We start from the raw sequence: 13,086 nt of genomic DNA, 5'->3' as shown, positions 1-13,086 counted from the left end.
ATACTTTTTGGATTCTCACAGAAATTCTCTCTCTTTCCTTCGATTGTACCTAAATACTATTTGTTTGCCAAATACAGGAAGAGATGTGTAACACAGGAGAGGGGGGCTGTGGTGGGGAATGAGCTGGTCAGTATTGAAGCTAAGCATATTTTGTTGGATGCTCAACTGTCAAAATAAGAAAATACAATTATTTCAGACTGAGAAGTACTCATTTCTTAGTTAATTATGCTTGTTCATTATTGACTGGTCAAGCTGTATTGCCCCTGAACTATTTTAGCATAATATCTAAAAGTGAGAGAAGGCACTGATTTCAGCAGAACTAACCAAAAGCCCTTAGATATGAGAGAATCTTGTATGTTTGATCTGTAGATCTCTATTCTGTCACCATATCTGAGAAAGCATTTATGCATGCATTTAAATTCCAGACTGTGACTAATCTGGAGTGAAATTAAACATATATTGGAGTGCCTTTTCTGGATATACTTCTTTTCTAGGTAGACTCCTTTACTGTCGATTTCTTTCACATGGCAAATATCTATCTTTCTTGTAAAAGGAATTTGAGGACTTGGGTAGGCAGCATGATTCTGCTTCACTAATCTTTTGCAGGTAATGTTACTGAATACTTGCAGGTATGGAGTGTGCAGTTGCTTAAAGTAGATCATTGTTCTTGCATAACTGCCTCATTGTGCCAATGCAAAGGTCTTAACATATGAAGTCTTGGGAAAAATGTGAAATCCTGACTTGCTCCCTGTAGAATATGTTATATTTTTAGCTCATTGCCTATTGTATGGCTGGTATATCATTCAGGCCCAGACTTAGACAGAAATCAGAACACATTTCTAAGACGTCATCTTGTCCTGCACCTGAGGTCTATATGCACTAAAGGCTGAATCTTCAGAGGTGGCACAGAGGATTAAGTAAAATTAATCCTGAACTCAGGACATCATCCCCACAGTCCTGCCCAATGTTGAGCACTGTACAATGCATGGAATCCAAAACTTCAGGACAAAGGTCGTTTTTACAAGAGGAAAAACTTCATTGCCCATACAGAGCATGTGTCTTCCCAGGTATACAAATATGACAAAGTGATTACCTGTAATGCAATGAAATGGATTAAAGAAACTCAGGCTAGGGAATCCTTTTGTTTCTGCACATAAATGCATGAAACAGTCTCTGGCAGGCAGTTCCCTGTTCTTCAGCCACTATATGATCTGACTTGATGGTACCTATATAAATGTTGCATTAGTTTGTGTAATGCAGTCTATGCCTGTTCATTTCCCCCAGTTATCTCATATACCCACAGTGAGAAGAAATAGTTACATTCTAGATGCCAAAATGACATTGACTGATGATAACATTTTTCTTAGCTAGTACTTAATCTTGCATGGGATCCATCCTATAGTGGCAGAGCTGTGCTTGGAATGGGTTCATGCCTCTGGTTTAGAGAAAGCCACAGCCTAGGTGAAAACTCAGTTATATCTTCTTGCTTCTGCTTTTTTCTCCAGGTTTCCACTACAGCAGTGGTGAATGTTTTAAATAAAACATGTAAATACCATGTAAGTCCAGTTCCACTGGCTCATTTTGCATAATTAACTGAATAACACTCATATTAAAAAAAACCCCAAACAACCAACCAAACAACCTCTTAGAAGTATTTTGGGGTAGATCCTAAATTTCAAGCTAGAGGAGGAAGGCTGCACGTTTTTTCTTGCATGTTTCTTGATGCATTGTCAACTTCTCCTTGGTCAGAACCTCTTCTTCCTCTGACCCCACTTGAGTCAGAACTACTGTCTGAAAAATGAAGAAATACTGAATGATAGGCTTTGAGTGAGATTTTCCACTGACAAGGATGCTACCTCGGACTTCCAGGGAAGAGGATGAAGCAGACCAAAGAGGAAGCAGTAACATGAAAAAAATACTACAGCGGGATGAGAGAGACCCTGAAAAAAATGGGCACAGAGAAAAGAAGTGAAGTAAGACTAATGTATGGGACGAGTGAAATAGCCCCAGGTGATCAGTTGTCTTGAGGATCATCTACAGATTTTTCACTAGATTGATAAGGATATTTTTGTTTTCTGAAGTTTTTTAGAATCAGTTGTTTCCTAAGCAGGGGTTTGGTAGTAGTCATACTTATTTCCTGTGTGTTTAAGGACAGAATCAAAGTCACCACTTTGGGTGTCAGTACCAGTCAGTGGGGCAAATTCTCCTCTCGGTTTCACCTGTGCAATCTTACTTGGTTGGGAATCCTTCTCTCTGCTCCTGCTTTGCTTCTGTGTCTTGTGTGTGCCTCTGTGTTTGTGTGCTCGTTTGTGTGTTCAGCCCAAGAGTCAGAACAAACATTTTAGGAAAAAGAATAAGGAATGTGAAAAGTTCTGACTGTGTAATGTTTGTAATGCACAGAAAACATTAAGGATGATGTTGAGCATCGACACTTTCAGTCAAGATCCCTGTAGTTTAGGACCTCTCCTTCGCCACCCTTAATTATTTCTCTATGACAAAACTACTGTTTCTTCTCAACAAGATCAGGTGAAGGCAGTTGTGTAAAAAAATTGTAGTCTGTATTTTCCCATGTTGTGTTCATAAGTGATATTTAATTGCTCATGATGAACTGAGCAATCATTTTTAAGTTAAAATAAATACAGTAAATAAATACAATAAATACACCCTTTGAACATCCTCTGTTTTCTCTCAGCTAATGCCTGCTTCCAAGTAAAAAACCCCCAAAGCAACACAAAATAAAACCAAGCCCTTTTTGAGGTGTTCATGGCGTTGAAAGTGCCCAAGACTTAATACAGAGGTGGGCAGAAGCATTTTTCAAAATGTCTGTTTGCTGTTTGACAAGTGGTTGTTGAAGCCCTTAAAAATTTCACTACTTATCTAAAACAGCAGTAGTGGCACCATAAAATTAAGATTGTTTTATGTTATGAGCAGTTCTTCATCATACTGATACTCCAGCTGAGACACATTCTGTCATTTCTCTGGAGGATGGGTTTTCAGCTGATTTTTTGACATGATATTGCTGCTCGTGGTGCATTCTGCAAACATATTGCACATCCAAAACATTATGTACACAGACTAACTGTACTGCAACAGATGGAGCTTTCCAGATAAATTGACAGCTGCAAGCACTAGATATTTATTGCCATTTATTTACTAAATGCAAAGTACATAAACAGATGAAATATAGAGGTTTCAAATACAAGGCAGTTAGGAAATGCACAGTTACTAGGTCCTACAATCAAATGCAGTTGCTGAAACTTAATTTTCTGAGGCTTAGCAGTCCTCTACACCTGTGAAATCAGGAGCTCAGCTGTGGAGAAACTACCAAGTTTCTCATCTGTCTGGAGTTGTACCTAACATCTCACTAACTTTCAGTGTTATTTACAGAAGTCAAGATACAGAAGAGTGCAGTATATACTGAGTATGCAGTGAGGATACAAACAGCTGGATGAGATTCGTGGTCGGAAGTGCTCATCCACATAGAGCTTAGTCTGAATGGGCAACGTAAGAATGTGAGAAGTCACAAATACCCGTCAAATGACTCCATCGCTGACAGTATGAGCTACAAATGCTGTTGTAGTAGCAGAGTACTGTGTTCTGGCCCTGTTAAGATCACATCTGCCCTGAAAACAATCATATATATTTTCATCTATAAGGACATCGAGCTGCTAAAATTCACCGTGGGAATACCTCTTTTACCAGTAAAATGAAGCTATTTTTAAAAGCGTATTTCAAAACTAGATATTGTTAAACAAGTACAAAGTAGGAAATCACTTGGTCAAAACCCAATATATTAGGCTCCCCCTATGGTTTTCCTTATCCACTGAAGGTATTGCTTTGTGAGTCGAGTGTAGACACCAGGGCCATCAACGCTACCACACTTGTTTGCCTTCCCGAAAGCTGTGATGCCTCTCATCACATTATTGCATCTTAAAGGTCCACCAGAATCCCCCTGGAAAAAGGGGAACAAAAAATGTCATTCAAATTTACAAAAGGCTGAAAAATGCTTATTTTAAATAAAATTTGCACCAGTTGCATGGAGGAAATAAAAGTGTAGACAGTGCTATTGTGGATTTTTTTTTTTCTCCTTGGAAGTTAACATTTTCATTAGCAAAAAAAGAAAAAAAGACTTAAATCTGACCTTTCAGGTGTGGGTAATGGGGAATTACTATAGCTGAGTGCTGAGAAATAGTCTTTGTGAATATGAAAATAAAAAGCTGGAAACCTTTCTCTTGAAAAGCAGAAAGTATCTAGAAATTGGCACTTTTTTTGCAACTTTGTTAATTCAATATTTATAGTTTTTAAAATGTGGTAGTTGTGCATTTGACTTGGGGCCCAGTCAAAATGTTTTTTATCAGAAAAACATGTTACAAAGCCCTCTGACATCAGAGAAGCTGTTCCACTGATGTGAACTGCTTGAATGGGCTTGTAAGCTATTTTGTGGAGATTTTTCTATTAAAATATTTTTTTTTGAAAAAGAGAATAGCTATCTGCCTTGCCTGGATAAAACCACAATATCTAAAGTCTGTGAAGGTGAATTTATCAATCAGAAGTTTTGATTTTAAGGCTTAGAAGAACAAGCCTTTGTAACTTCACTCATTTTAAATGAAGTTATTCATTGAACTGAAGAGAGGCAGAAATTGTAAATGTCTAAAAGCTAGCACTTCATATTTTATTTTTAATATTATCTATGTGGATATAGACAGTAAATATACTTACAGAACATGAATCCTTTCCTCCATTCTTAGCCCCTGCACATATCATGTTGTCTGTTATTACAGGGTTGTTTTTATAATGATTGTTGTCGTTGCAGATTTGCCTACTGATGACAGTGATGTTGACCTCCCTTAGGGTATCAGAAAACTTTCTCAGATGATTGTGAGTTTTTCCCCATCCTGCTACGGTACAAGTTGTTCCTGGTTTGGGATCATCATCTGAGGTAGGCAAGGGAATGAGCTGCACAGCTTTATTAAGGCTTGCCTTTTTCTGAAGCTGTAGAAGGTAAGGAAAACGGTTATTATCACAGAATCATAGAACGGTTTGGGTTGGAAGGGACCTTAAAGATTGTCTAGTTCCAACCCCCCTGCCATGAGCAGGGACACCTTCCACTGGACCAGGTTGCTCAAAGCCTCATCCACCCGGCCCTTAAACCCTCCCAGGGAGGGGGCAGCCACAGCTTCTCTGGGCAACCTGTTCCAGTGTCTGACCACCCTCACAGGAAAGAATTTCTTCCCAAGATCTAATCTAAACCCACTCTCTTCCAGCTTAAACCCATTTCCCCTTGTTCTGTCACTACCTGCCTTTGTAAAAAGTCCCTCCCCAGCTTTCTTGTAGCCCCTTCAGGTACTGGAAGGCCACTATAAGGTCCCCCTGGGGCCGTCTCCAGGCTGAACAGCCCCAACTCTCTCAGCCTGTCCTCGTAGGAGATGTGCTCCAGCCCTCGGATCATCCTGGTGGCCCTTCTCTGGACTCGTTCTAGCTGCTCCAGGTCTCTCTTGTGATGGGGGCTCCAGTACTGGACACAGTTCTGGAGCCCCCAACAGAGTGGGGCAGAGTCTAACAGAGGCCCCTGCACGTTAACCATTGGATCTTTTCCATTATGGTAAGGGGGGATTGCTGCAATTCCTAAATTCTTTGTGGCAGGATTTATGTAATCAATATAAGGATGAGGAAAATGGGTATTCTTTGTCTCATGAAAACCCATTTATCTTCTGCTGAAATACTAGCTCTAAAAAATACCTTATTTTACTTCTCTGGCTCTCAGACCTTTGGGAGGACAAAATAACAGTAATCTCTGAAGCTGGAAAAATTGAGAATCAGAGAAGTCAGAAATTTTTATTAGAACTGTTTTTCAGACAGAATATTATGATTTTAAACCAAATTATTTTTATGTGTGAAATATACTTCTTTCTGTAGACAGTTTTTATTCTTTCACTGAAAAGCCAGAAATTAAAATATCTTGGTTAAGCTTCATAATTTTTCTACTAGCATTGGCATGCATTACAAGAATTGTTGATTGCCTTAGTTTCCTGTGCATCCTCAGTTCCCCAGTCTGTTGTATTAGCAGACCAGACTATATCACCCCAGGAAAAAAAGTCACTAGAAACTCCCTTGGCTTATCTCCCTCACAAGAAGGAAGAAACTGGTACATCATAGGAGATGCATATTCTGTAAGTGAGGTGTAAGTCTATACCTGCAGCAGCATAATGTCATTTTCCTTACAGCTGGAACAGTAGCATGGATAGCGAATTTGTTTTGCAATCTGAAAAACCTGCTTTTCTCTTTCTCTTGCTTTCTGTGAATGAGCTCCAAGAATTACTTTGCCTCCTTCCCTGAGAAGAAAGACAATATGGTTAGTGGGATTCACCTGCTGTAATGCCATAATTTGCTGTTAAATGTTGTGCTATAATGTCCAGCTGCTACAAAGTCTCTTTTCTTAGGCCTGAAAAGCAACAGTAATTTAGAAAAACAGAAAAGATTACCCTGTTTTCACAAGTTGTTTAAAAAAATTTGACTCAGTGAATCAAAATTCGTGCTATCCTATTTTCAGCTTCCTGAGAGCATAGGCAGGGTTCAGGTACTTGACTCTCATCCTACCCCTATTGTTTTCCTTTGGGAACTGAATGAGGGGTGGATGCATCAGCTTTGCTGTTGGTAGTGGTCTCACCAACTGTGCTCTCTGTAATTTGTGCTGAAAATTCAGGAGAATAGCACTGTTAGTTCAGAGATCATCTCAACTGGACTGAATTGTAGCATTGCTTTGCCCTGACACCGTTTCAACACCATTTTCTGAGTTCATGTGAAGTGTCACTCGTTCAATTTCTCTAACTTGTTCTGCAACTTCATATACTTACTAGATACTGAAGTGGTGACAGTTCAGTATCTTGTGCCTGCTGGGGTACAGAAACCAAGAGTCTAGCACTCCTTGGTCAAGCAGACCGAGCAGACCTTTGTATCAGACCACAAATAGAGTTTGTGGGAGAGAAATGTATGTTACAGCTGAACGGGAGAACGTTCTTTGAGCAGATGTGTAGGTTGGGCCTCATTTGCAACTTACTGCAGCAAACAGCACCTTGAAGAAGATGTTGGTCCTTTTCTTCAGCTATTAAGAACTGTCAGACTGTTCACTGAGCATCATTAGGTTAATTATTTATTGTATTGTCTCTTAAATGCAATCTCATTTGGAATCTCCTTTACCTAAGGTTAATACTAGAGCTTTTGGGCTCTATGCTCTCTTTGTAGTAGGTCCCATATATCTCGCTGTATGGATAGGGACAGGAGAGGTGGATACATTTCTCTGATGTCTGCAGAGCCCGGTGATTGGTCCCAGATTAGACATTGACAGAGCCTGTGTGAGGTCTGGCTCTGCAGCAGCTGAAGTTCTCCCCGCAAAGGCAAGGGGTAGGGCACATAATTTAAACCTCACATCTTGCCTCACTGAGGGACTTTGTCGTGCCAAACAGATATTTGCATCTTGAGTCAAACAGGAAGACAAAAAGTTGGCTAACAAACCAACATGTCCAGTAGAGCAGAGATCTCTCAGTGTCTCCTGTCATCTGGAGGATTTTTGCTCCTGTGTAACTGCATGCTATCTCTTTGTGTGGTGAACTGTATATCTTTTGCAAAATAAAATGACAAGAATTTATTGCTGTTTTCTGAGCAGCTATTTAGACTGGCCAGTCTTCTGGCCTAGTGCACTGTTTGACTGAGAAAACAGGGATATATCTTTCCCTCAAATTCACTACTTCAGTGTTGCTATTCTGTGCTTGCATGCAGCTAGAAACTTGTAAAATATCTCTACAGAAATAGTGAAGATCAGTAAACCTTGTTGTATTATTTTTACTTACTGAAACATTTGTCAATATATATTATAAAACACAGTAATCAGAACTTGATAATGATAATGCTAAATACACAAAACCACCAGGGATATTAACTTTCCTTCTTGAACAGAGACACTGGATACTCGCTAAGGACGATCTCTGAATCAGAGTAAGAACTTACACATTACAGTGGGCAGCTGTTAACACCCAGTTTTCCTTGATCAAAGCTCCTCCACAAATAGATTTTCCATTTGCTCCGTTGATTAGGGCCATAAATGGTCTTGAGTGTGGTGCTACTTCTTTTCCTCCAATGATATCCACACACAAACCTAAAAATAAAAATAAGCCACCATACAAGCAGCTGGGCTAACAAATACTGTAACACCCTCAAAGTCTCTTAGAAAAAACAGTTAATGAAATTACAAAGTATACAGACACACAAGTATGTACATATGTCACAATGCTGGTCTTCAAGGTAGATTTTAAAAATTGCTTGGCAGTACTGCTTCTGTATGTTTCAATGGGACCAAAATTAGATCAGTGGGATGAGATTTAACCAGAAAAATCCTGAAGTATTTTTGTTCTTGCTTGGATTTCTTTTCCTGAAGTTCGCTGCTGTGGTTAGTTTCTTAGCTTTCATTGTGAGTAGCAACCTTAGATCTGCTGCACCATAAATGTACAATATGTGACTTATGCGGACACCTGGAAACTGGCCTATATAATGTAAGTCACATTACATGAACCTGTTTTCCAGAAAAACAAAAAAATCAAGAGACTGATGTATGTGTATGCCTCTGGAGAGAAAGGTCAGATAATAATTATTTTATCTCCTCTGCACTCCTCCAAATAGCCTGTCCCCTGTGCAGCTTTCATTAATACTACCCATTCAGAAACTGTTTTGTTCGTATGAAAGATCAAACTCATGCAGACAGTGGAAAGGAGTTAATAATAAGGACTTATATGTGACTACTTCCTTTACATTAATACATGTTGGCTTAACTGGAATTCTGTACATCAGCGTTTACCTTCAAAAGTATCAGATTGGGCACTTACCTCCACGAATTACCAGGAGAATGACAGCAGCAGAGGTGGACAAAGTGAGGAAAGCTCCCATGATTTCTGTCTGATGCTCACTCTTACTGACTGTTTAATATATATATCTCTAAATGAAAAGGATGTGGGTTTTGTTTTTCCTCTTACGGATATTTGACATTTGTAACTGTGACAAAGGCAAAAAACCTCCCCAACATTGTAGCAGATGTGTTAGTGAGAAACTGCATCATCTGTTTGTGGTGTGAAGACAGGATCTGCCCCCCTTCATGTTCTCTTTGTAGCATTTGCAGAGAGCTAATACACAAGTACTGGGGTGAAACCTTGCAAGCTGCTATGTGTCCGGTTACACAGTGGGACTCAGCTCACATAAATTTAGGCTTGATTCAGTTGCCCACATGTAGACGTATAGTTTCATGCTAGGCACCCCAGATGTCCTCCAGGTCAGAGATGAATCCCAGCCTATTCCCCGTTAGAGAGTTATCTGCACTGTTCAGGAGCCCCTCAGGGACAAGGAATCTTGACATTTGTTCCTTTCAGCATCTGATCCTACCTCATTAGCTTTCCACTGGATGAGCATCTGTACAGCACTGAGTGTAGTTCAGTGGCCTAGAGCTAAGGGTATAATGCCATTTAAAGTGTCTTAAGGTATCTTACATCTGCCTCCTGCTGCAAAGGCCATGGGTTTCTGTAGATGCTATGTCAGATTTGCCAGCCCTGTCTGGGAAACTCACAGTACCTCAAATGCTACTAAATGCATAGTTTTAGGCAGATGCATTGAGCCCTGAAAACCAAATAAATCTTATTAGAGGCTTGTAAAGGCACAGTTCCAGACTTCCAAATATATGCCCAAATGATAGAAATAACTTCCATCAATAGTAAGTAATTTGGAATATGGAATATTCTGTTAACTATGTAGGTACATTCAGTGAAGTATTACTACCACACAGCCTGGAAGGTTTCTTGAAGACCTGAGTGCCACTACAGTAATCCTGAAGAAAGCTTCTGTGTTCTGGCTGTGTCCCATCTTTGAGCTCAGTTAGCCCAAGGCCAGGTTGGATGAGGCTTTGAGCAACCTGATCTAGCGGAAAGTGTCCTTGCTCATGGCATGGGAGTTGGAACTAGATTATCTTTAAGGTCCCTTCCAACCCAAACCATTTTGTGATTCTGTGATGATTCTAAGACCTGTACAGACAGCTGTCTCAAATTTGCAATTGCCCTCCCTTCTGGAACAGAGGGTAATTGTTGGTGATTTTTCTGAAGAAGGCAGATGTGGAGCTGTTTTTAGAGACAGCAGAGCTCTTTGTCACTGCTGTGACTCATCAGAGACACTGTCACCTATGTGACATGGTGACAGCTCCATTCACTGCAATACCACACCAAGGTTTCAATTTTCTTTCATTTTTTTCCTCACTACCTTCACATGCCCTGTAAGTATCAAAAATCTGTAGCACTGGTGTTCTTTTTAGTCAATATTCCCCTGAACAAAGTATCACCAGGTATCATAAGTACCATTCTTTCATTTAGCACTTATAAATAGTTACCAAAGTCTGATTTTATGACATTTTAATTAGCAGTCTTACCATATTGAACCTGTTTTCTCTCTGGACTATGCACAGACATGATCAGGATGAGCACTTGTAAGCAAAAATCCTGTACATTGAGACCTGCTTAAACTTGTAGTACTGCAATGATTCATCCTTGGCATCACCTATATGAGGTGCCATGTCTAAATCCTGCTTACTTCTAAAGATGTTTTTCTGTAACTCCATACCATGCCTTTTAAAAAATTTCCTCTAATCCTGAGAGATCCCATTTACACTGATAATTAGAATTAGGAATATGTAGTCTAAAATACTGTTTGATAACACCTTATTGCTTTCTGAACAAGTTCCTTCAGAGCGACAGCTCTGACTATCACATAGTCCTAAAATTGATTGCACAGGTATTAAAGATCAGATTTATATGCTCATAATCGGCCTCTAGTTGTGTACCCAAATGCTTTTGTCAGAGTGTCTTCTTTACCTTATAACATATGTAGGTGAGGCTGAAAAATTGACATAAAATTTTAGGGGGTGCAACAAGTTGGCTGGGCTCCTTTGGTGGTGGCAACAAGTTAATTTATGGTCAAGTTTAGATTTTATTCACCTTTTGCATATAAAAGGACACCTCAAAGCAAAACTTCCTTCTGTTATTAGCTCTGTTATTAGCTCCTCTGCTGCATAAGCAATTGGTCTTCAAGAGAACTGACATATGTAAGCAAAATGTGCCATTCCTTCCCTTGCAGTGCCCACGAGGCATAGCCACTCTCTCAGCAGAAACCACTGCCTGAGTAAAAGAACAATGAGTCCACCCAGCTTCTATTTCTAGCCTTTGGCTTTGAGCATATTTCCCATGGACATTAATCCTGAAGGTCAGTGGATCACTTTCAGCTCTGTTCTGTACTGTGTCGAGTGCTTCTATCCGTTATCTCAGACTCGGTTGTTTTGATCATTTTGCTTCCCCAGTGACTATGCTCCTTTTTTTTCCTTCTTGCTGCTTTCTGTAGTACTAAAGTTAAGCATCAGGTGTGATTTTAGTAGACCAATCAGGAGACCAATTTAAACTGCAGCTCCAAACCTTCTAGAGCCACTGAGTGCCCAAGGTCAGGCAGCATCTTAGCTCAGCTGCAGGGCTGGCCCTTGGGACTGGGGAAGGAAGGGCAGGAGAGTGGTGCAGAGGGGCAGCTGCCAGGAGCACAACGAGGCAGAGTTCAGGGCCTTCTTTGTCTCCTCCCTGGGCTGCCCCATCCCCGACCCCACACCAGTGTCTTTGCCTGGACACATCCCTCAGTGGCTGGGGGACACACTCCCCAGGGGCTCATTGAGGAATGGACAGGACATATGCTGGGGATGTCTATTTTACTTTCTTCTCGGATACCCGTGTCTCATAACATTCACCTGTTCTCTTTTCTACCTCAGCTATTTGCTCAGCTTCCCTGTTTTCACCTATTTACTGTGTGATATCAAATCGAAATGTAGTAGGACAGAAATACAAGTAGATGTAATTAACTCAGAGAGTCCTCAAAGCCTTATAATGAATTGGCATTACTTCTATGAAGTTGAATGTACATGGCAGAAGGAATCCAGCACTAGATATCATGCTTGGGAAACAAAAACCTTCTCTTGTCTGGTCAGAACATGGGTCTGTTGGCCATTTTTTCTCTTATGCTGCTTTCTAAACTAGACGCTTAATGCGAGTGCAAAACCATAAAGGACTCAAACCTAATTATGCCTTTAGGACCCTCTTTGCAGAGATAACCTGCAGTGAGTGAATAATCCCAGGATTAGGTGGAGAATGGAGAGTGATTTTGAGGTAAGTAGAGCTGACTCTTTTATGAGACGATGAATTCTAAGTCACGTGTTTTCTTTTAAAAGAGCTTTGGAAGAGACTTCTGAAATATGAAATGTGTTACATTATGTTGCTTCATGTACATGTTTTAAAACTGAGTTATAACTAGTAAGATTATGTGACATAGAAATAAGCATTTCAATGGTATAATATCGTTCAACAATCTGGAGAGCTGCCGTTCTCTAACTCTTAAATAAAAATGAGAGCTAGATATATTGGGAAAATTGCATTTCTAATTCTTTCTAACTTCTATGATTCTGATTCTATGATCATAGCAAGCTTTTTAAGTTCTTCACACAAGGGCATGCTGTTTTTTTGTAGTGGTTTACCAGCAAGGCTTGCAAAACATGGGTGCAGACAGAGGTCAGCAGTACAGAAATATCTCTCCCACCACTGTGTCTTTTTATCTTCTTCTTGTGAACACTGATTAGATATTTTGTTTGCATTTGACACTTGTGCACTCTAGGGTTTTCTGCATCTGAATCCTGCACTGTCAAAAATTATTGCTAAGAAAATACAAATTGCTCTGCCCTACATATGTGTAACTTCTTTTTTATGTCAGGTGTTCCTAAACTTATCAGACAACAGATACCTGCCCATTTTCAGAGGCTCTCATGAACTGAATGTGTGAAGCTTTTTCAGTCTTTCAACTGAAAATGTTACCTAGGCAGTATAATTCTGCAGAGGATTTGCTGGCTGATGCTATATCTTGGTCCATTCCAAATTTGGGAATGACTTTTTGTGCTCTATGTGCCCAAAGTTTTCCCTCTCACTGGCGTTCTGTGAAGCCTTTTCAGGTGGCCCTTGTATTTGTTCTCCCATT

The 13,086-nt window shown here is 40.0% G+C and overlaps 1 protein-coding gene across 1 annotated transcript; it reads right to left on the bottom strand.

The window, feature by feature from the left end:
• Window positions 1–3,793: 3,793 nt before the first annotated feature.
• GZMA (granzyme A) lies at window positions 3,794–8,937 on the bottom strand. Its single transcript, XM_010165344.1, has 5 exons — window positions 8,877–8,937; window positions 8,005–8,152; window positions 6,194–6,332; window positions 4,720–4,992; window positions 3,794–3,952 (listed from the first exon to the last, which is right to left on the bottom strand). Exons 1-5 carry the CDS (start codon window positions 8,935–8,937, stop codon window positions 3,794–3,796), a joined length of 780 nt encoding a protein of 259 aa, XP_010163646.1.
• Window positions 8,938–13,086: the final 4,149 nt, after the last annotated feature.

This window comes from Antrostomus carolinensis, unplaced genomic scaffold (genome assembly GCF_000700745.2).
Source record: "Antrostomus carolinensis isolate BGI_N321 unplaced genomic scaffold, ASM70074v2 scaffold3293, whole genome shotgun sequence".
NCBI classification, from domain to species: Eukaryota; Metazoa; Chordata; class Aves; order Caprimulgiformes; family Caprimulgidae; genus Antrostomus; species Antrostomus carolinensis.
Note: the sequence above shows the minus strand (reverse complement) of the source record. Positions and strands in the feature narration are given on the sequence as shown.